This window comes from Trachypithecus francoisi, unplaced genomic scaffold, assembly GCF_009764315.1.
Source record: "Trachypithecus francoisi isolate TF-2019V2 unplaced genomic scaffold, Tfra_2.0 Lachesis_group5, whole genome shotgun sequence".
NCBI lineage: Eukaryota > Metazoa > Chordata > Mammalia > Primates > Cercopithecidae > Trachypithecus > Trachypithecus francoisi.
The window spans coordinates 19,046,850-19,070,155 of record NW_022681470.1 but is presented as its reverse complement, the minus strand read 5'-3'; the positions used below and the strand labels follow the sequence as shown (position 1 = coordinate 19,070,155).

Here is a 23,306-nt window from a genome sequence, read left to right as displayed (position 1 = left end):
TGAGGCACATAATGTTGGAACTGTAAAAAGCACTTCGGAATCTGTTGTCTCTGTGAGTGAGCCCTTATGCCTCAGACACCAGTATGAGTGGGATTACGGGATCATGGGCTGAGAACTGGGGGAAATGAAGGTAGTAAACTCAGCATATTCCTTCAAAACAAAGATCTGACGATAAACTAATGATCCTTTAGCCATTCTAACTCGCTCCCCACTCAATACTTCAAAAAGGAAGAAATACAAACAGAATGGCAGAAATGTTCAGCAATCTGTCCAAAGTTTCCCACAGCTAACAACAGAGAGCACAGCGGGGCTGGATCACCATTTTCCTGAGTATTTATTCAAATGTGAATTTGCCATACCTTTAAAGGAAAGTACCAGAATACACGAGCAGAATACATATCTAAGATAAACTGAAATCTGCATTCGCCTTAAACCCAGAAGAGAATTAGAGCAGCAAGTGTGACCAAGTGAGGACAATCACTCCCCACCCCATACACGCATCTGCTTAGGCACGCTTTCACTACAACTGGACTTGCTCTGGCCAACAGGACACTAGCAAACGCCATCTAAGCAAAGACTTAGAGTGACACTTGCTCTCTTGCCACTCTAGAACCCTGTGATACGTGAATAAGCCCAGGGCAGCCTGCTAGTTGAGGAGATGTCACAGAAAGTAGAAAGCGAGCTGGCCAGTCAATGGCCCAAAAATGTGAGTACGGTAAAGAGCAGTCAGCCCTGCAGCAGACGAAAATGAGTGAGTCTACTCAGAACAGTAAAACTACCCCCCACAAGCCCAGCCCCAGGAGTCAAACTGCAGAATCATCAGCTATGTTAAATGAGTCACTAAGGTTTGTGGTGATTTTGCATAAAGCAAAACTCAACTAATAGGCCAGGTCTAATTATTTTGCTTTTTTTGAGACAGGGTCTTGATCTGTCACTCAGGCTAGAGTACAGTGGTGTGATTATGGCTCACAGTAGACTTGGCCTCCTGGGCTCAGATGATCCTCCCAACTCGGCCTCTCTGAGTAGCTGGGACTAGAGGCATGCATCACCATCCCCACTAATTATTTTTAAACTTTTTCTTCGTAGAGATGAAGTCTTTCTATGTTGTCCAGACTGGTCTTGAACTCCCATGCTCAAGAGATCCTTCTGCCTCAGCCTCCCAAAGTGCTGGAATTACAGGTGTGAGCCACTACATCAGGCCATAATTCTTTCATATTACCAATAAAACTTTGTATGTGGCTGGAAGTGGTGGCTCACGCCTGTAATCCCAGCACTTTAGGAGTCAGCCTAAAGTCAGGAGTTTGAGACCAGCCTAGCCAACATGGTGAAATCCCGTCTCTACTAAAAATAAAAAAAGTAGCCAGGCGTAGTGGCACACACATGCAGTCCCGCATACTTGGGAAGCTGAGGCAGGAGAATCGCTTGAACCCAGGAGGCAGAGGTTGCAGTGAGCTGAGATCACGCCACTGCACTCTAGCCTGGGTGACACAGTGAGATTGTGTCTCAAAAAAAAAAAAAAGAAAAAACTTGGTAAGCAACTTATTTGCACCTTAACATTATTCATAAAAGACCCTTGCAAGATGTCTTCATGATCACCATTTTTAATGGTACGTTGTTTTTCATGAAGTGGAGAGAGTATGTTAGATCCCATGTTTTTTTCCCTAGCCGAGCTAGCTGGAAACCTCCCATGGCTACTAACCTTAGAAGAACAGTCTATTAAAGTGCTAAAGTTCAAAAAAAATTCTCCTCTTGATAGCATCATTCCTCCAACTTGCTCCCACCAGTCAATAAATAAATAGCACATGTCAGTAAAACGTATCTTCACACATAAAATAATCCATAATTTAAAAAACATGTTATACCTGCAGTATTGCAGAAAGGCAGCTTTCAGCAACTTGATTTTATCTTCCTGGGCTATAGTTTCATTCTTTGTAGTGGTCTCAAAAATCATACTCTGCAAAATAACAAAGCATAGTTTAGAGGTAAAGGCATCTGAATATTCCTAATTATTGGACTAAAAACTGTACCCATCCTATGACAGCAACTCTGTATATACACAAGCTGTTTGCCATATTGTCTGTACCAGGGGTATGCAATCTTTCGGCTTCCCTGGGCCACATTGGAAGAATTGTCTTGGCCCACACATAAAATACACTAACATTAATGAGAGCGGATGAGTTTTAAAAAAAAAATTAATGTTTCAAGAAAATTTACGAATTTGTGCTGGGCTGCATTCAAAGCCATCCTGGGCCACATGCAGCCCATGGGTCATGGGTTGAACAAGCTTGGTCTATACCAGTCATTCATATACTTATTGAAACACTATAAAGCACCAAATGACCAACCAGTCATACAGTAAAGGTACAGGTAATTCGGGGATTATGCTCTAAGTAAAACAATTTGGAGATTTCGTCATAATTAACAGAATCTTTTTACAGGTTTGCTCTTACATGACTCACCACAGTGTATACTACCTAAGCATAATGGTTGATTACAAATTTAAACAAGGATTTAGAAAAATTTTAAAGAAATGGAACACTATAAAATTGCTTCAGAATGTGTAACAGTATTACAATAACCATACAATTACAAAATAACCAAAGTATTACTCCTTTTTGTGAAAAGAAAAAAAAGTAAAAAAGTGCTACTTTCCTTTAAAACTATACTCATTTTAATTTTGAATTATAGAGGTAGTCTGTATATTTCATACACTATTCAAATGGAAATTACCCCAAACAGTATTAATTATTTTTAGTCTTCTGTAAATGAATGATAAAAACCTCATGGATGGGATATTTCAGGTTTCAAGACAATAGAAAAAAAAATTGGTAATTTTTACCCGGCTATTCCTCTCAAAAAATCATCCCAGAATAAAAAGAAACAGAAATACAAGTTCCATGGAAATATCTGCGATTCCAACTACAACAAAGGAAGACAGAAAGCAGAAGGAACGGGAAATGGCAGCACCGACAGGAGATGAGGCCACCTATGCATGGTGCAGGGACAGCTCCTGAGGATTTGAGGACTGTGGAAGAGAGAAGTTCCGGGATGACAGCTGTGCAGATGGAAGGTTTGTGGAGACTTGACTTTGAGAAAAACTACACTGAGGGGCACTCTACAGAACTCCCAGAGTGTGTAAAAAGATTAAGTCACATATGAAAGGAAAGTGAGAAAATATAAAATGAGGTCATGACACACTCCAAGAGTCACACAAAGTTGTATAATAAAGGAAATGTAATCAGTATTTGGCTCAGCAAACCATAAACAATATTCACATTGTCATTACAACGGAAAAAATTTATGTTAGAATGATAGAGGAAGGAGTATAAGGTAACCCAAAACCTCATTTTCTATAGTAGAAAATCAACAGATGAATCAGGAGACAGGAATATATGTACATTACTTAGATATATGGAGAAAAACACCAGAATAAATCACTAAAAGGCTTAAACGTAGTTGCTTCAGGCAAAGAGGACAGAGGGGATGAGGAAGACAAAAAGAACTGTCTGCATCGTTAAGTCTTTGAAAACTGTCTCAGTGTTGAGACCATTTGTATAAAATAATCTGATAAAAATAAAAATTAGGCTGGGCACGGTGGCTCCATGCCAGTAATCCCAGCACTTTGGGAGGCTGAAGCGGGAGGATGCTTGAGCCCAGGAGTTTGAGACCAGGTTAGGCAGCATAGGGAGATCCTGTCTCTACAAAAAATAAAAAATCAGTCAGGTGAGATGGCGCATGTCTGTAGTTCCAACTATTTGGGAGGCTAAGAGGGGAGGACTCCTTGATCCCGGGAGGTTGAGATGAGGCTGCAGTAAGCTATGATTATGCCACTGCACTCTAGCCTGGGCAACAGAGTGAGACTCTCTCAAAAACCAAACCAAACCAAAACAAATTAGCCAGGCACCTACTGGGAAGTCTGAGGCAGGACGATTGCTTGAGGCCAGGAGTTAGAGGCTGCAGTGAACTATGATTGTGCCACTGCACCCTAGCCTGGGTGACAGCGTGAGACCCTATCTCTAAAAAATAAATAACATAAAAACTTCAAAATCTTATAGAATCACATTACTTCATTGTTTGGTCCAGCAAATGAAGATGCTAAGGACTCTTCCAGGTCTTCTGCCAATATGGACACATTTTCCCGTGAAGTAATAGACACCAGTCCACTGTTTCTAGAAAAAATGATAGGAACACCACCACACGCACCAGCACCTAAAACACTATCTCCTAAAAGAAAGAAAAACACAGAGTCAAATACATTTAACAACAACAACAAAATGCTTTGTAAAATCTACCACCCTGGGCAGAAAATCATCTTGATGATATATTAAGCACATTTTTTCCTTTACAGTATTATTCCTACTTCAAACTCATCCTTTAAATCCCAGAATCAAATGTTAAGAACCGGCTGCTATTTGAAGAAGCAGGCTCTGTGTCTTTCAGCTTTAAAGACAATAAAAACTAGCCTTGCCAGAGAGCAATCTAGTAAGCCAAAAAAGAAAATTATTCATTCTGCAAAACTCAGAAGAAGAGCTTTTTCAATCCTGTGGAGTTCTCTTGCTTAATTCTGACTTTAACTTATCACATCAGTCAACGGGGACTGAAAAAAAAATAAAAAAGTCTAAGCCTACCTTGCGCCTTAGTAACAGCCTACCCACCCTCCGTCAAGGTTCTTGTGCTGGGACTAGAAAACCTGGGTTCCATGCTGTTGCCTACCTGGACTCTGTCCTCTGCCCAACCCCTTCAGCTAAGTATCTGCTTGGTTTCTCTTTAATCCTGACCAGCCCACCTGCATGAGTCCAGCACCTGAGGCTCTTATCCAGGGGTGTGGAAAAGTTAAAGAGCATCAACTCAGAATAAGTCACTCTTACTAACTAGGAATGAGCAATTACTTCTCTTGGCATTAGTTCTTTGCTTCTTGGCATCTTCTCCTGGAACAAATGTTACTACTTTTGCCAGTGAATATAATAGTTTGGAAATTCTAGTGCCCTTTTGGTTTCTCAGTAGGGTTGTGGCTTCAGCTGCTGTAGTTGTGGTATGAAATGTCTCAGTAACATTTGAGGGCAGCATGCTTGAAGTGACACTCGGGAAAGAGAAAAAAAGCACTCAGAATGACTAACGAGCTCACCCATCATGCTTTCTAAAACTGCTACCATACCTTGTGCATTAAAGACAATTTTCTCCTGGGGAAGAGAAAATTTCCCAGTTCCTGTGGAGCACACATAGACAGCACTTTCGTTATACAGATAGGCAGTCTGGTTTGAAAAGTTTGGGACCGTCAACCGACACAAAATCAGGTCTTCAGACTGAAAGTTAAATTTAAGATTACATTTAACAAGAAGTAAAACAAAAATATTTGTTTGTATGATTTTTTAAATTCATTTTTGTACATTTCATAAAAATGATAAAATAATTCACCTATTTTCTTTGTAAAAATCTAAACACTACCCATGAGATGATTAACAAAACGTTACAAAGTTTATAAACATCAATTAGACACATATTTTGTTAACTTGCTTATAATTTGCTTATTTTTTTAAAATTTATTTATTTATTTATTTGAGACAGAGTCACACTCTGTTGCCCAGGCTGGAGTGCAGTGGTGCAATCTTGGCTCACTGCAACCTCCATCTCCCAGGTTCAAATGATTCTCCTGCCTCAGCCTCCTGAGTAGCTGGGATTACAGGCGCATGCCACCACACCCAGCTAATTTTTTTGTATTTTTGGTAGAGACAGGGTTTCACCATGTTGGCCAGGCTGGTCTCGAACCCCTGACCTCAGGTGATCCACCCACCTCAGCCTCCCAAAGTGATGGGATTACAGGCATGAGACACCACACCTGGCCTAATTTGTTAATGTCCAAAATTAACAAATTTTGAAAACATTTCCATGATGATGACTATAACTAGAAGCCTATGACAAATTCAAGGGAGAAAATGAAAGCACTAATTCATTGTATTAAGAACTGGCAATTTTTTATAAATGATCCCTGATAAACAAACATTTTGGTTCTTACTTTACTGGCAAGATATTAATGACAAGAAAACTTAGTTGATTTGTTTACACATAAAATCAGAGGCAGAAATAAAAATAAATCTCATTAAATAAAATTAGAATATGCTAAAAATAAGCTGTTATTAAAGAAGTAATTTTACAGAAACACTAAATGTGAGGTCCTAGAATTGTTTTTTAATCCTCAAATTCTCTTTATAAACTTCTGCCCTGGCTGAATTTTTTTCTAACACTGAGCATGTTTTCCACACTGCATAATCAGAACACACGATAAAGTTTATTTCTGTTTGACATAAAAGAACAAATCAAAAGATTTTCTTACAGAATTCAATTAAACAAGTCATGTTAAGAGTAAGGATAAAAAAAAAAAAAAAAAAGTGAGGATTTAAGCCAGGAACAGTGGTGCACACCTGTAATCCCAGCTACCTGAGAGGACTGCTTGAGCCCAGGAGTTGGAGGCTACCATGCACTACTGACGGACCTGTGAATATCACTGCACTCCGAGACTTTCCCTCTTCAAAAATAAACAAACAAGGATTTAACAGAATTAGATACCATGTAAGAGTAAATAAATTTATAGATGTTCAACTTTTTCTTCACGAATATGTTATTAAACACGTTTAATTGTTATTAATGAACTTAAAATTAGAAAGCCTGTCTTTCAGTTGTTTACAAGAACTTTGATGACTATGTAACACTGCTGAATACAAATATAATCTTGCTTTGGGTAAAAAGGGGGATTTTTCTATAATATGCAAGGCTCTAAACCAAACCCTAATTCCTACCAACTTTCTTTTCTTTTCTTTTTCTTTTTTTAGGATGGGGTCTCACTATATTGCCTAAGCTAGAATGCAGTGGTTATTCACAGGTGTGAACATGGCACACAACAGCCTCAAATTCCTGGGCTCAAGTGATCTTCCTGCCTCAGCCTTTTGAGTAGGTAGGACTATAGGCATGTATGCATCATGCCCAGTGTGGTTTCTTCCTTCCTTTCACCCTGAAATTAATCAATACCTTCTTTCTACTTAAATACAGAGATGACAATCCCTCCAAAGACCTAGAGCAGAATAAACAAACTGCTTTTTGCTAGTTGCTTCCATTCTAATTTTCCTTTAGCCAACTAAGCAAAAGAACAAGCCTGAGATGGCAAAGAAAATGCAACAATGTCTAGAAACAATCTATTTTAAAATATTGCCAAGTCCTGCAGATGAAATCTGTCAAGAAATTTGACCCTGAAATGGGCCGGGCATCGTGGCTCACGCCTGTAATCCCAACACTTTGGGAGGCCAAGTTGGGGGAATCACTTGAGATCAGGAGTTCGAGACCAGCCTGGCCAACATGGTGAAACCCTGTCTCTAGTAAAACTATAAAAAGTAGCTGGGCATAATTCATTTTTTTTTTGAAAAATTTGGGACCGTCAACCCAAATAACGTGTGGCACACGCCTACAGTCCCAGCTACTCGGGAGGCTGAGGCAGGAGAACCACTTGAACCTGGAAGGGGAGGCAGAGGTTGCAGTGAGCTGAGATCAAGGCACTCCACTCCAGCCTGGGTGACAGAGCAAAACTCTGCAAACAAATAAATAAGACCCTGAAATAGTTAGAAAAATACTCAACAGGCCGGGCGCGGTGGCTCAAGCCTGTAATCCCAGCACTTTGGGAGGCCGAGACGGGCGGATCACGAGGTCAGGAGATCGAGACCATCCTGGCTAACATGGTGAAACCCCGTCTCAACTAAAAATACAAAAAACTAGCCGGGCGAGGTGGCGGGCGCCTGTAGTCCCAGCTACTTGGGAGGCTGAGGCAGGAGAATGGCGTGAACCCGGGAGGCGGAGCTTGCAGTGAGCCGAGATTGCGCCACTGCACTCCAGCCTGGGCGACAGAGCGAGACTCCGCCTCAAAAAAAAAAAAAAAAAAAAAAAAAAAGAAAAATACTCAACATATTATTGCTTTTTAATTTAACCAACATAAATCTTACCTGAAAAGGTGGATTATATTGAGTGACTTCTACAGTAACTGCATCTGACATTTGGCAACCATTATCTTCTATTGTTATCAGAGAGTAATAGATGAGACACGGATTGTCTGCTGAGTGCCATGCTGCTGCCAAAATCACCAGCCCATCACTAATTAATAAAAAATAAAGATGTAAAGCCTCCCTAAAAAACAACTTAGGAGTTTCCTATAAAATTAAACATATGCTTCCATATAACCTAGCAATCCCATTCGTGGATACCTATACAAGAGAAAATTAAAAAAAAAAAACAAAAACCAATAATATGTTCACACGAAAACCCGTGTACCAATGACTGTAGTGGCTTTATTCATAATTGCCTAAAACTGAAAACAACCCAATGTCTTCCAACTGCTGAACAGATAAACAAATGGTGGTATATCCACACAAAAGAGTACTATTCAGTAGTAAAAAAAAAAAAAAAATTACCAAATGCATTTGAAATGTATTATGCTAAGTGACAGAAGCCAGACTCAAAAGGCTTTACATTGTATGTTCCATTTCTATGGCATTAAGCAAAAGGCAAAACTATAGAGACAGAAACCACATCAGTGGTCTCCAGGGGCTAAGGGTGGATGGAGGGGTCGATTACAGAATGGCACAAGGGAATCTGGGGGGTTATACAACTGTTCTGTATTGACTGTTGTGATTAAATGACTAAATTATGTATCTGTCAAAATTTGTAGAATTAGGGCCGGGTGCGGTGGCTCACATCTGTAATCCCAGCACTTTGGGAGGCCAAAGTGGGCAGATAACCTGAGATCAGGAGTTTAAGACCAGCCTGGCCAATGTGGCAAAGCCGTCTCTACAAAAATTAGCCAGGCATGGTGGCACATGCCTGTCGTCCCAGCTATTTGGGAGGCTGAGGCAGGAGAACTGCTTGAACCCGGGAGATGGAGGTTGCAGTGAGCTGAAATCACACCACTGCACTCCAGTCTAGGTGATCGAGTAACACTCCATTTAAAAAAAAAAAAAAGAAGAAAAAAATTTTGTAGAATTATACACTACAGAGGGTAAATTTTCTACTCTATATAAATTATAGCTCAATAAACTGGACTTTAAAAAAAAGATCAAAACAACTATCTGATCCAGGGATTAGCAAAGTACAGCCCTCCAGTGAAACTGATCTCAAACCAGTTTTTATAAATGAAGTTTTGTTGGAAGGCAACCATACACATTCATTTATGCATTTTCTAGGGATGTTTCATGATACTATTGGTGAAATAGAGTAGCTGCAGTAAAGACTATATGGCCACCAAAGCCTAAAACAGTTACTTTTGGCCCTTTACAGAAAAGGTTTGCCAGTCCCTGATGTACTCAGTTATTTAAAGGTTACTCGCTTTTGTCCAGAGGAAAAACATTAAAAAAAAAAAATTTTACCGCCAGGCACGATGGCTCACATATGTAATCCCAACACTTTGGGAGGCTGAGATAGGAGGATCATTTGAGCCCAAGAGTTCAAGACCAGCCTGGGCAACACTGTGAGACCATGTATCTCTAAAATAAATTTAAAAGGCCAGGTGTGGTGGTTCACACCTGTAACCCGAGCACTTTGGGAGGCCGAGGTGGGCATATCACTTGAGGCCAGGAGTTCGAGACCACCCTGGCCAACATGGCAAAATCCCATCTCTACTAAAATACAAAACACCCAGCATGGTGGCATGTGCCTGTAATCTCAGCTACTCGGAAGGCTGAGGCATGAGAATCACTTGAACCTGGGATGCAGAGGTTCCAGTGAGCCAAGATCATACCACTGCACTCCAGCCTGGGCAACAGTGTGAGACTCTTAAAAAAATAATAATAATAATTTTAGGCCAGGCACAGTGGCTTATGTGTTTAATCCAAGCACTTTGGGAGAGGCTGAAGCAGGAGGATCGCTTGAGCCCAGTAGTTCAAGACCAAACAGGGCAACCCTGTCTCTAATGTTTAAAAATATACATATATATGTAAAGGCTTTTTAACAATCGGTTATAGAAATTTCAAACTGCTGTATATGTAAAAACAAACCATTTTGCATCTTAAAGCTTATTTGTCCCTTAAGTCTAGCAAACTTGCTGCCCCCAATAAATTAAATGGTTCCTATTTTAGCTCTTCTAAAACATCTATTACTAACAACTTTTTTTTTTTTTTTTGGTGGAGTTTCACTCTTGCTGCCCAGGCTGGAGTGCAGTGGTGTGATCTCGGCTCACTGCAACCTCCGCCTCCCGGGTTCAAGCAATTTTCCTGCCTCAGCCTCCCGAGTAGCTGGGATTATAGGCATGCACCACCACGCCCGGCTAATTTTTGTATTTTTAGTAGACATGGGGTTTCTCCATGTTGGTCAGGCTGGTGTCAAACTCCCAACCTCAGGTGATCCGCCCACCTCAGCCTCCCAAAATGCTGGGATTATAGGCATGAGCCACCGCGTCCAGCCCTATTACTAGCAACTTTCATTCAAGTCTCAGAAATATTAAAAGGGTGGCAAAGCACCCTCTACTGACAATTAAAAACAAGAAACCAAGCAAGTAACTAAATGACATGACATTTCAAAGCAAGCAATCCTAGCACAGCTCTCATTTTCCCTCTTCACGGTTCTCTTCCCCTAGCTCCCCAAACTTTATCACTTCTGCTTGGACTCTTGAAAGGAATTCAAGAATATTGGTCCACATTATTCTTTTTTTTTTTTTTTTTTTTTTGAGACAGAGTCTCGCTCTGTCACCTGGGCTGGAGTGCAGTGGCCGGATCTCAGCTCACTGCAAGCTCCGCCTCTCGGGTTTACGCCATTCTCCTGCCTCAGCCTCCCAGTAGCTGGGACTACAGGCGCCCGCCACCTCGCCTGGCTAGTTTTTTTGTATTTTTTAGTAGAGACGGGGTTTCACCGTGTTAGCCAGAATGGTCTCGATCTCCTGACCTCATGATCCGCCCTTCTCGGCCTCCCAAAGTGCTGGGATTACAGGCTTGAGCCACCGCGCCCGGCCTGGTCCACATTATTCTAAGTGAAGTAACTCAGGAATGGAAAACCAAATATCATATGTTCTCACTTACAAGTGGGAGTTTAAGCTATGAGGACACAAAGACATAAGAATGATAATGGACTTTGGGGACTTGAAGGGGAAGGGTGGGAAGGAGGGTGAGGGATAAAAGACTACATACTGGGTACAGTGTACACTGCTCAGGTGACAGGTGCACTAAAATTTCAGAAATCACCACTAAAGAACTTACCCATGAAATAAAAAAATTTTTTAAATCAATTTTAAAAAAAGAATATTGGCCCAAACTTGTAACATATTGGCAGTGTCCCTCTCTCTACAATGCCAGGCTGCCCTAGAATTCCTGGCCTCAAGTGATCCTCCTGCTTGACAAGTTTTTATGTAAGTATATCCAAAGTAATGAAGTTAAGGTTAAAAAAATTCCAAACTTTATATCTAAAATGAAGATATCTAAACTTCGTATTAGTAATCATCTAGTAAAATAATTTATTTATTTTTGTTTTGTCTCAGAAAGAAGATCTTTCTCTGTTGCCCACGGTAGAGTGCAGTGGTGGGATCATAGCTCACTGCAGCCTCAATCTCCTGGGCTCAAGTGATCCTCTCGCCTCAGCCTCCTGAAAAGCTGGGACTATGGTACACGCCATCATGCCTGGCTAATTTTTTATTTTTATTTGCGTGGAGAAAGGGTCTCATTTTGTTGACCAGGTGATCTTGAACTACTAGCTTCAAGCAATCCTCCTGTCTTGGTTTCCCAAAGTGGTGAGCCACCCAGCCCAGCTACTCACTGAAATTATAAGCTCAGATTGTAGCTCTGCCCAAATGGACAACAAATCAGTAGGTGTGAGTGACTATGAGGAAGACAGACACTATTCTTAAAATAAAGAAAATGGACCCATATGAGAAATTCTCTGTACAGTTCTGATCACGAGGCCTCAAGGACATAATAGAGTACTAACTGGATCATTTTGAGTAAAGGTGGAGAGTAAGGTCAAGGAGGATGAGGGCTGCACCTCACAGGGACCCCGCTGGTCAGCATGACACTGGGGGAGAGAAGCCCTGGGTGGACCCTGCATAGCAATTCCTAAGCATGCTTCTCATTCTCAACCCCATGCCTCCAATTCAGAAAATTACGTGAAAAATGACTGCATCGCTGGGCGCGGTGGCTCACACCTGTAATCCCAGCATTTTGGGAGGTCGAGGCGGGCGGATCACGAGGTCAGGAGTTCAAGACCAGCCTGGCCAACAGAGTGAAAACCCGTCTCTACTAAAAATACAAAAATTAACCGGGAGTGGTGGCACCCATCTGTAGTCCCAGCTACTTGGGAGGCTGAGACGGGAGAATCGCTTGAACCGGGAGGAGGAGGTTGCAGTAAGCTAAGACCACACCATTGCACTCCAGCCTGGGTGACAGAGTGAGACTCAGTCACAAAAAAAAAATAAAAAAGAAAAATGTCTGCATTATATGCCCACAGCAGGCTGTCCTAGCAGTAGTCCTACATTTCCAAAAGTCTGGTAAAGACAAATAAAAACAGGTAAATTGTATTTAATTAAAATGCTTACAGAAATTAAACAGTACTATTACTTTTATCTCTTTGATAGCTTTAATAAGGTTTCCAGACTGTAAAGGAGCCTACTAAGAGTCTAAACAGCCCAACAGAGAGAAAAATTACACAAAGTAGTACAACTGCAATGTCTCTCCAAGGAACAAGTAGAATTTGTTCTACTAACCCAAAACATGTAACAAGAACAGTAAAAATTACTCTAAAACTCATAAAAAATAGTCTTCAACTTCTGAGAAGTTGTCTTCTGAAGGGTTACTAGTTATATATTTGGATTCACTACAAGCAATGTTACAAATGGTTTTTAAGTTCCATGTGACCTTGAGCATTAAAGTTAAATAGTAACATGGGATAATTAGCTTTATCAGACTAACCTGGCATCCTATGCACCACTTAGAGCACTGTTTCTATGAGGAAATTTACTCTGAGTATGAACTATGATAAAGCTCTAATTTGTACTAACGAGACAAAGCCTTATCCCATCCTTAACTCAGCATAGCCACAAACGTAGGCCTAAAGCTCCTTGAGCAACAGAGAGTGGGAAACATGTGCCTGATACATCCAATAAGAGGAAGATCACACCATGGGGCACCCACAGCAGTGGGCAATGACAGGGTCTCAGGTATCTCTTGGCAGCAAAGAAGAGAAGTTCTAGCTGTAAGAGCAGAAAAGCTTTGTCTCTAATGAATGAGATACCAATGTAAGATTATACCATTTAAGGCTGAAAAATGTCTCAATTCCCCAAATGAACTAGTATCACTCAATAAACAACAGCAAGACCATTCAGTAAAGCTTAATAGCTAGCATGAGAAGATCAGCAGTAAAAGAACAGGCTGGGCATGGCGGCTCACACCTGTAATCCCAATACTTTGGGATGCTGAGGCAGGAGGGTTGCTTGAGCCCAGGAGTTCAAGACCAACCTGGGTGACATGGTGAGACCCTATCTCTACGAAAAATTTTAAAATCATACAGGTGTGATGGCACATGCCTGCAGTATAAGCTACTGGGAGGCTGAGGCAGAAGGATCACTTCAGCCCAGGAAGTCATGGCTGCAGTGAGCTATCATGACACCACTGTATTCCAGCCTGGGTGACAGAGTGAGACCCTGTCTCCAAAAAAAGAGCAGACAGTGAGATTGCGCATCATTTTATAATAAACATCAACTTATTTTTTCCAAACTCTTATCTATGTTCTTTATGACAAATTAATTGCTTACCAGTTTTGTTTCAAGTCCAAATATCGAATGTTGACTCCTTCTTTAATAGCTTCATAGTTACTTTCAGATCCCTACATGAAAATATCAATAATGTAAGCTTGAGTGTAGGAATGATTTATTTTCACCTTTATACCCCTAGCACCTAGTGAAGTGCTTCACCCATGATAACTCAGTTGATGAATGAATAATGTATACATTTAAAAAAATTGCTAAGCAAGTAAACCAGCAATTCCAATATTTCTAGAGATTGACTACCCCATTTCCACTTAATCTGATAACTATACATTATGTTGTTTATTACACTGAAATGTGTTGAAATGCATAATTAAGGGAACCAGCATTATCATACAACCACAGCGTGAATTACAGAGATGAACATTATTGTTTCTTACCCAAATAGCATCGGTAATGTTTTCCTTCAGGGCTCTATTTATATCCCAACTGTATGCATGTTTTTCTGAAGAGTCATCTAATTCCCATTTATTGATGTTTGAACTTGTCAAGCTATAAAAGCTTGATCTCTCACTATCCCAAAGAACACTTGAAAGCTATTCAGAAAAGAAAAAGAAGTCAAATTCATAGATTAAATTCTAATGTTAAGGAATTATTGTTTTAAAACTCAAATTTCACATATGTGATTAGTAATCCTAGCAGAATTCTTCCTTTGGGATTTAAAGAAAGGAATAATCCTGGGCCAGGTGTGGTGTCTTACCCCTGCAATCCTAGTACTTTGAGAGGCTGAGGCAGGTGGATTGCCTGAGCTCAGGAGTTCAAGACCACCCTGGGCAACATGATGAAACCTCATCTCTACTAAAATACAAAAAAGTAGCCGAGTGTGGTGGCACACGCCTATAATCCCAGCTACTTGGGAGACTGAGGCAGGAGAATCACTTGAATCCGGAGGCAGAGGTTGCAAAGGTGCCAAGATCGCACCATTGTACTTCAGCCTGGCGACAGAGTGAGACTCCATCTCAACAACAACAACAGCAGCAGAAGTGATCCTGAAATAGAGTTTGAGGGCAACGTTGGACTCTAGAGGAAGGATATAGGTGGAAGGCCCAGGAAGAGCAGAGCTGAAAGGTGGGAAAGTTACAGCGTCTTTAGAGAATAAGAAGTCATCCTCTAACATCGGAATGAAGATGACAAGTCGAAAAGAAGCAAAAATAAGGATTTTTTGAAAAATAATGAGGCCAGGTGTGGTGGTTCATGCTTATAATTCCAACAGTTTGGGATACCAAGGAGGGAGGCTCACTTGAGCTCAGGAGCTTGAGACCAGCCTGGGCAACACAGTAAGACCCTGTCTCTATTTTTAAAAATAAATAAAAATAAAAAATAATGAAAAATCAGGGACATACAGCAGAGAGTGCTGAATGTGAATCTGTAAGTATAGCAATCAAGGGAGATATTATCAATAGCTTCTGAACACAGAATTGTGTTCGAATGCATTTGGCAGAATGTATGTAGTCACACACAAGAGTATTATTTTGCCTTTTCAGTATACGCTTAATCATGAAGTACAGATATTTGGCTTTTTAAAGCTGGATATACATGATTGCTTTGTGTTAAAACCCATCAGCGATGGGGCAGAAAGGTCAACAGTAAGCAAACTGAGCAGGTACCAGGAATTTAGGTAAAATTTATCAAGAATATAGGTTAGGGCATAACAATCAAAAGCAGAAAGATGGGGATGGAAACCAGACTGGATAGAAGTTAAATCTACAGCACCTGGTAAATAACTAGTTTGCTATAGAAGGAGAGCGAGACACAAAAAATAACAAGGTTTTACACCTGGGTCACTGAGAAAAAGTGATGGTGCTCTTAACAAAAACAGATCAAAAGAGAAATGAGTTTTATAGGGGTAAGTGAGTAGTCAATAGGAGAGATGAAAGAATACAATAAATTTGTTTTTAAACATGTTAAGTTTAGGTTTAAAGAACATTCAAGGAAGCAGGTGATGATAATTATCTGAAACAAGAGGACAACAGCACAGTAAAAAGAGCAGGCCTGGGTATTACTCCCAGCTCTGCCACTCAGCAGTTACACACCTTCTCGCTGAGGGTGCTTCCTCATCTGTAAACTGGAGGGAAAGTGCACTATCTTACAGGTTGTCACAATGATTACACAATATGAATATAACAACTACGGAGCACCGAGCAGTGAGTAGATGGTCCATAAATATTAGTTGCCATCATCCTCCCTTCACTATACTAGAGTATGGGGCAGAGAAATCCAACCAACAGATCTAGATTTCAGTCACCCACACAGACAGCTAGAGGCATGGCAGTAGAGACACGCTTCCAGTTAAATCTAAAAAGTCAAATTAATCTTTAAGAAACACATTTTAAATTTTACATAATAGTTTTAGTTCCAAAAATGTACTTGTGAGATAATCTGATTTAAAGATATTACTGTTACAAGTTATGGGAAAAGGTTAGTATGAACTCATTTCATCATAATAAAAACAGTTCACTAAAAAGATCAAAGGTTCTATTTTGTATACACTTTCGTCCATATGGAGGCAACACTAACTTCAGAGCATACTTTCAACTTACTGATTTAACTAAGAAATAAGCTTGTAAAATAGTTATTTTATAAACTTACTGTGAGATCACTACTAGGAGATAAAATTCCAAAAAGAGAAGAAACCTTCCGACCAATTCCTGAAAGCATGCCTTGCCCCTGAGGCAGGATATGCTGATGAATCTTTCCTGAGCTCTCAGGTATCAACCGAATTAGTTGGCTTCCTGACGAGGACAGAATAAAACTTCCTCCCTGTGAAAAAATATGAGATCAGTTCAGTTTAGCATCTAACGCTAAGATAAAGAAAACTAACAAAAAAATTCTTTGATACAGAGAAAAATCATTGTAATTGAAATAAATCTAAAAGAATACAAAATAGAATGTTGTTATTTTATTAAAGTAATACATTTCAGAATCCATTCAGTTGATATTATTAATCCTACATAGAAAAACTCTCATAAGAAAAAAGAAAAACTGGCCGGGCATGGTGGCTCACACCTGTAATCCTAGCACTTTGGGAGCCCAAGGTGGGTGGATCACTTGAGGTCAGGAGATAGAGACCATCCTGGCCAACAGGGTGAAACCCAGTCTCTATTAAAAATACAAAAATTAGCCGGGTGTGGCAGCACGCACCTGTAATCCCAGCCACTTGGGTGGCTGAGGCACAAGAATTGCTTGAACCCACGAGGCAGAGGTTGCAGTGAGCTGAGATTGCACCATTGCACTCCAGTCTGGGTGACTGAGTAAAACTGTGTCTTGAAAAAAGAAAAAAAAAAACAAAAAAACTTCTGTAGCAGAAAAAAAGTCCATGTTTCTTAAATTCTGATTTTTAAACTACACGCTCATATTTCAGATTCAACAAATCAGGTTATCAGATTTTATTTTTATTTATATTTTTTGTTTGCTATTTTATTAGAGACAGGGTCTCGCTCTGTCACCCAGGCTGAAGTGCATTGGTGAGATCATAGTTCACTGCAGCCTCAATCTCCTGGGCTCAAGAGATCCTCTTGCCTCAGCCTCCTGAGCAGCTGGGACTACAGGCACACACCACCACGTCCAGATAATTTTAAAATTTTTTTGTAGAGACAAAGTTTCACTATGTGGCACAGGCTAGTCTTGAACTCCTGGCCTCAAACAATCCTTCCAGTTCAGCTACCCAAAGTGGTGAGATTACAGGCATGAGCCACCATGCTCAGCCAGATTTTGTTTCTTTGTGAACCTACAGAGAAGATAATGCAAACCATTCTTTATAGTGTCTGATGGTGGCTTAAAAACAAGCCACTCTCATAAAATGTTTCTAAAAGAAATGCATATCACAAACTACTATCTGAAATTGGTATTTTAGAGCCCGTCTAACTGTTCAAATCATAGATCCTTACATTCTTCTCTTCCTTGTCTCTTTTTGATTCCTCCCTGGTCTCTATAGTCTCTTCAAAACTCCACATTTTTAGTCATCAAATCTCATTTCCACGGCTGGGTGCAATGGCTCATGCTTGTAAGCCCAGTATTTTGGGAGGCCAAAGCAGGAGTTATTGCTTGAGCCCAGGAGTTTGAGAATTGCCTGGGCAACATAAGGAGATCTGGTCTCTATTTTAAAAAATAAATAAAAATCTCATTTCCAAGCCAAATCACAGCTTTCCAATAAACATAAAGGAATATCCATGGTATACCTGCACTGCTGTTAGGAAACTGTAAGTCTTATCACCTCCCGAATCAACAAAAGTCTCTGTGTAGGTATCTTCACTAGCAAGGCTTGGCCAATAGCGGATGGATCCTTCTCTGGTGGCAACCATGACAGCAACAGCCTCAAAACAAGATCACAACAATCGGCAATCACAATAAAAGAAGAACCCCAAAACCAGGAGTCTGATGACACTGATACAAAAAAACAGAACAATTTACTATTTGATCAAGAAAAATCAGAAATAAGAACTCACTAGGGTTTTGGTTTGCATTTCTCTAATGGCTAATGATGCTGAACATCTCTTTATGTGCTTATTTGCCATCCTTATGTCCTCACAAAGTGTCCGTTCAAGTCCTAGTCCCTATTTTTAAACTGGATTGTCTTCTTATCAAGTTTTTAGAATTTTAAAAAATATTCTGGATACAAGTCCTTTACTGGATACATGATTTACAAATGTCTTCTTTCATTCTGTAGCTTGTCTCCTCATTTTCTTGTCTTTGGCAAAGCAACGCTTTAAATTTTTATTTAATTTTAATATTAATTTTATCAAACTTTTCTTTTATGGATCATGCTTTTGGTGATTTCCAAGAACTCTAATCTCAGGTCATAATGATTTTCTCCTGTTTTCTTCTAAAAGTTTTACTGTTTTACATTTAGATCTATGACCCATTTCAAATTAATCTTTATAACAAAGTATGAGGTTTAAGGGAAAATTCAATACAATACAAATTGGTCATCTGTAATTTTAAAATTACAAATGTTCCTACACTATGCATTGATACAGAGAAAAATCACTGTAAAAGACCATTCTTTCTGAATTGCTTTTGCACCTTCGTCAAAGATCAAATGGGCGCCTTTATGTGGATCTGTAACTGTATTCTCTGTTCTGTTACACTGCCCTATGTGTGTAGCTCTCTTTGCCAATATCGCAATGTCTTGATTTCTATAGCTTTATAGTTATGTCTCAAAATCAAATAGGATGATTCCTTCAACTTTAGGATGTCCTTACTGTAAAAAGCTTATTTCAATAAGCTTTTAAGTCACCTACCTGAGTAGAATGTGCTTCACCTGAGGGAGCAGAGTAAGAGAGAGCCACTAAGTCGGCACTCCAGTGGAAATCACTAGATGGCAGCTGAAGTTCTTTGCAAACCGATAACTGTAGAACAAACCCAAACAGAAAATCTTTCACATCAAATCCAATATTTTGAAGATGCATCTGATTTCCCTTCTCTGCATACTTTAGATTCTGACTCATTGCTGGAAACACCATTCTACAAATATTCTTTCTTCTCACATCTCCTTTTAATCAGGCTTTCAGTAATTTTAAAACAAAGTATCTTAAGAGATATTGAATCATGAAAACTTAAAGCTAGACCAAACTCTGGGCCGGGCGCGGTGGCTCAAGCCTGTAATCCCAGTACTTTGGGAGGCCGAGGCGGGCGGATCACGAGGTCAGGAGATCGAGACCATCCTGGCTAACCCGGTGAAACCCCATCTCTACTAAAAAAAATACAAAAAACTAGCCGGGCGAGGTGGCGGGCGCCTGTAGTCCCAGCTACTTGGGAGGCTGAGGCAGGAGAATGGCGTAAACCCGGGAGGCGGAGCTTGCAGTGAGCTGAGATCCGGCCACTGCACCACTCCAGCCCAGGCGACAGAGCGAGACTCCGTCTCAAAAAAAAAAAAAAAAAAAAAAAAGCTAGACCAAACTCTGAAGAACAACTATCCTAACCTCTTCCCGGGCTAGAAAAGTCCACTTAAGAGAAGGCTAAATAAGGTTAAGAGAAGTGCTTAGGCTTCCTATGGAACTTTCCCAATCGACTACTGATTTGTTTATTTGACATTTAAAATTAGCATGAACAAAGAGTAATTATACCAAGTTACCTAGGAAATATTTCTTAGACTCTCAGCCAAATATCAGGATCCCTCAGCTAACTCAGTATGTCCCCCAGGACTTCTCCCTCACCTATTACTCCTAACCACATATACCCTTTTCTAGGCAGCAGTAACACAGTTCAGCAGAAGTGAAGAGTTGAGGTAAGCAGGAGCCCTGAGTTCCAATGGAACGTGGCCAAGTGAGTAATGAGTGGTGGAAGAGAGTAGTGCATCTAAGCTGTAACGAACAGAAAAAGGTTGCTGAGGATAAGTTACTAGACGTGCAAATGATAATCCCACTGTTGGAAGTGGACAAGTGAAAAGTTTAACTAGCAATTGGTATATTTTCTTATTTTATTAAGCATCATTCAGTAGGTTCAACAAAACATAATTCTATCTTCTCGGAAATATGCAAACTCAAAGTTCATTTGCTTATATGGATAGCATTTAGTCTGATACTTCATTAGGCAGACGGATTAGCACAATATTCATTGAAAATTTCAATGTCTCTAATTTTATTAAATGTAAACACAGATCTTTAAAAGGGGGAAACTTTTTTCCCAATATACAAATGTGTATGCATGCTTTTTTTTTTTTTTTTTTGAGGCGGAGTCTCGCTCTGTCGCCCGGACTGGAGTGCAGTGGCCGGATCTCAGCTCACTGCAAGCTCTGCCTCCCGGTTTGCGCCATTCTCCCGCCTCAGCCTCCCGAGTAGCTGGGACTACAGACGCCCGCCACCTTGCCCGGCTAGTTTTTGTATTTTTAGTAGAGACGGGGTTTCACTGTGTTAGCCAGGATGGTCTCGATCTCCTGACCTCGTGATCTGCCCGTCTCGGCCTCCCAAAGTGCTGGGATTACAGGCTTGAGCCACCGCGCCCGGCCGTATGCATGCTTATTATTTCACATCACTATGAAAATGCAAACCCTTAATGCCTAAGTAGTTTCATATTAACTATCCTCCAACTGTAAAAAAATTAGGGTAAAAAAAGTCAATTGGCATTCCTCTCCTCCATCTCCTTCCAGCTCTCTAAAGAGCCATTACCTTAGTAATAGGTGACAGAGCAATCTTCCAAATAATGAGCTTCTCTTTGCACACCAGACAAGCCCATCCACCTTCATCTATGTTAACGGTCAGCTGATCATCGACTAAAGGAAAAGATGAGGTGAGTGACTAATCATATAGTATAAATCTTTATTACCACACGCTTTATCAAAAAAAAAAAAAGTAATTGGCACACTCAGAAAGGACTAATTCACAACAAATACTTTTGAATATTCCAAAATTATCAACACCAAAAACAACAGATCTATTTAACTCTGATAACCAGCTTTAGAAATATATCTAATGACTGTAATCCCAGCACTTTGGGAGGTCAGGGTGGGTGGATCATAAGGTCAGGAGATAGAGACCATCCTTGCTAACACGGTGAAACTCCATCTCTACTAAAACTACAAAAAATTAGCTGGGTGTGGTGGCACATGCCTGTATTCCCAGCTACTCAGGAGACTGAGGCAGGAGAATCGCTTGAACCTGGGAGGCAGAGGTTCCAGTGAGCCAAGATCGCACCACTGCACTCCAGCCTGGGCAACAGAGTCAGACTCCATCTCAAAAAAAAAAAAAGAAACATATCTAAAGGCAACAGTTGTATTTGGGACATTTAATATTCCTTAATTTTTTTGTTACAAACAGACCAGATAGCTTATTTCCTATAAGACATATTTAGGCCAGGCATGCTGGCTCATGCTTATAAATCCCAATACTTTGGGAGGCCAACGTGAGAGGACTGCTTGAGGCCAGCCTGGGCAACAAAGTGAGACTCTGTCTCTAAAAAAAAACAGCCAGGCTTGGTGTTGCACTTCCCAGCTACTAGAGTGACTGAGGCACAGGAGGACCACTTGAGACCAGGAGACTGAAGCTACAGTAAACCATGATCACATCACTTCCACCTGGTCAAGAGAGCACGACTCCACATCAAAAAATAAATAAGCGGAAACAAAAACAAAAAAAGGCTGGGCGGGGTGGCTCACGCCTGTAATCCCAGCACTTTGGGAGGCCGAGGTGGGCAGATCATGAGGTCAGGAGTTTGAGACCAGCCTGACCAACATGATGAAAACCCGTCTCTACCAAAAACAGAAAAAAAAAATTAGCCAGGCGTGGTGGCGTGCACCTGTAATCCCAGCTACTCAGGAGGCTGAGGCAGGAGAATGGTTTGAACCTGGGAGGCAGAGGTTGCAATGAGCCGGGATCGCGCCACTGCACTCCAGCCTGGGAGACAGAGCGAGACTCTATGTCAAAACAAACAAACAAACAAAAAAGAAATATTTAGCAACATTTATATCGATAAAGTAACAAAAATAATAAACTCCTCCTTAACTACATAAAACATTTCAAGGAAAATAATGTTCCTTCAAACGCACATAATTTTCAAATAAGAGCTCCTTAAAGAAATGATAAACTATTTATTACATGGATACAAAGAGTTACATTCTCTATTAAGTGACAAAACTAAATTAGCATACGTCTTAGTATTGGTGGTAAACCTCCACAAACGTGTTAACAGCCCTGGAAATTTTATTAAGTCGAACTTTGCTCTTTAAAGAAAGGTAGAAGGGTGAAGTAAAAGGCATAATGTACAAGTGAAAATATCAAACCAAGCCCAGGCTAAGTGAGGACTTTTTGCTCAACTGAACTATCTGCTCAGTAATTTCCTTTTTCTTGAAAGCACTACAATCACTCCAGATCTTCGACTGGTGTGCCCTTAAGGGCTGACTTAACAGTAGTTGGCAGGTTTCTAAGTGCGGAAGAGTTCTTCAAGTTGACGCATCTCTTTGTTTTATATATCCTGACTCCTAGGGACTCTCTGAATTTCTAGATGTGGGGCTGTGTTATTTAATCTAGTCTGTTAAAATACCAGGAGTACGTTAAAAGGTTTCAATGTAATTTAAACTGAAATTTTTAGAGGAGAAAAATATACATATATATACACGCAATATGTATATTTATTTATTTATTTAAAACAGAACAATGTATACAGAGGTTGGTAGTTTAGTTGTCTGAAAACAACTATCCCTAAAGCTCCCAAGGACCTATAGGCAAGATGTGCAAGTTCCAGTTGATGAGATATATTCCTTCTTCTAAAACAGAGTATTTTCAGCTTTTTTTTTACTGTTAACAGTAATATATACAGTAAATACAGAGTTATTCACAGTATAATATTTTACTTCATGATACACCCATATACAATTTAAGTAAAACAAAGAAAATTTACTAAACATTATACGAGATGCATTCTATTTCTTCTTTTTTTAAATGCTGGTCAAGAACTGCTAAATTTTGGTCACTCCTACAATTTAAAAAACGCTGTTCCAGAAAAATCACAAAGATCTAGAATTCAATCCTTAATAAAAATGACTTCAGCAGATACTAAGGATGCTCTGAACTTTGCTCTTCCAGTGTCATCCAAC

The 23,306-nt window shown here is 40.1% G+C and overlaps 1 protein-coding gene across 2 annotated transcripts in view; it reads right to left on the bottom strand.

Moving 5' to 3' along the window:
* Positions 1–23,306, bottom strand: part of NUP133 (nucleoporin 133) — a 72,700-nt gene that overhangs the window by 44,610 nt on the left and 4,784 nt on the right. For both annotated transcript variants that reach the window (XM_033195600.1, XM_033195601.1), the window contains exons 3-12: positions 20,884–20,987; positions 19,018–19,125; positions 17,956–18,090; positions 16,367–16,537; positions 14,158–14,313; positions 13,766–13,836; positions 7,986–8,133; positions 5,156–5,303; positions 4,067–4,224; positions 1,863–1,954 (exon numbers count right to left, since the gene is read on the bottom strand). In XM_033195600.1, coding sequence (XP_033051491.1) covers positions 1,863–1,954; positions 4,067–4,224; positions 5,156–5,303; positions 7,986–8,133; positions 13,766–13,836; positions 14,158–14,313; positions 16,367–16,537; positions 17,956–18,090; positions 19,018–19,125; positions 20,884–20,987 — 1,291 coding nt within the window. The remainder of the gene's footprint in view (positions 1–1,862; positions 1,955–4,066; positions 4,225–5,155; positions 5,304–7,985; positions 8,134–13,765; positions 13,837–14,157; positions 14,314–16,366; positions 16,538–17,955; positions 18,091–19,017; positions 19,126–20,883; positions 20,988–23,306) is intronic.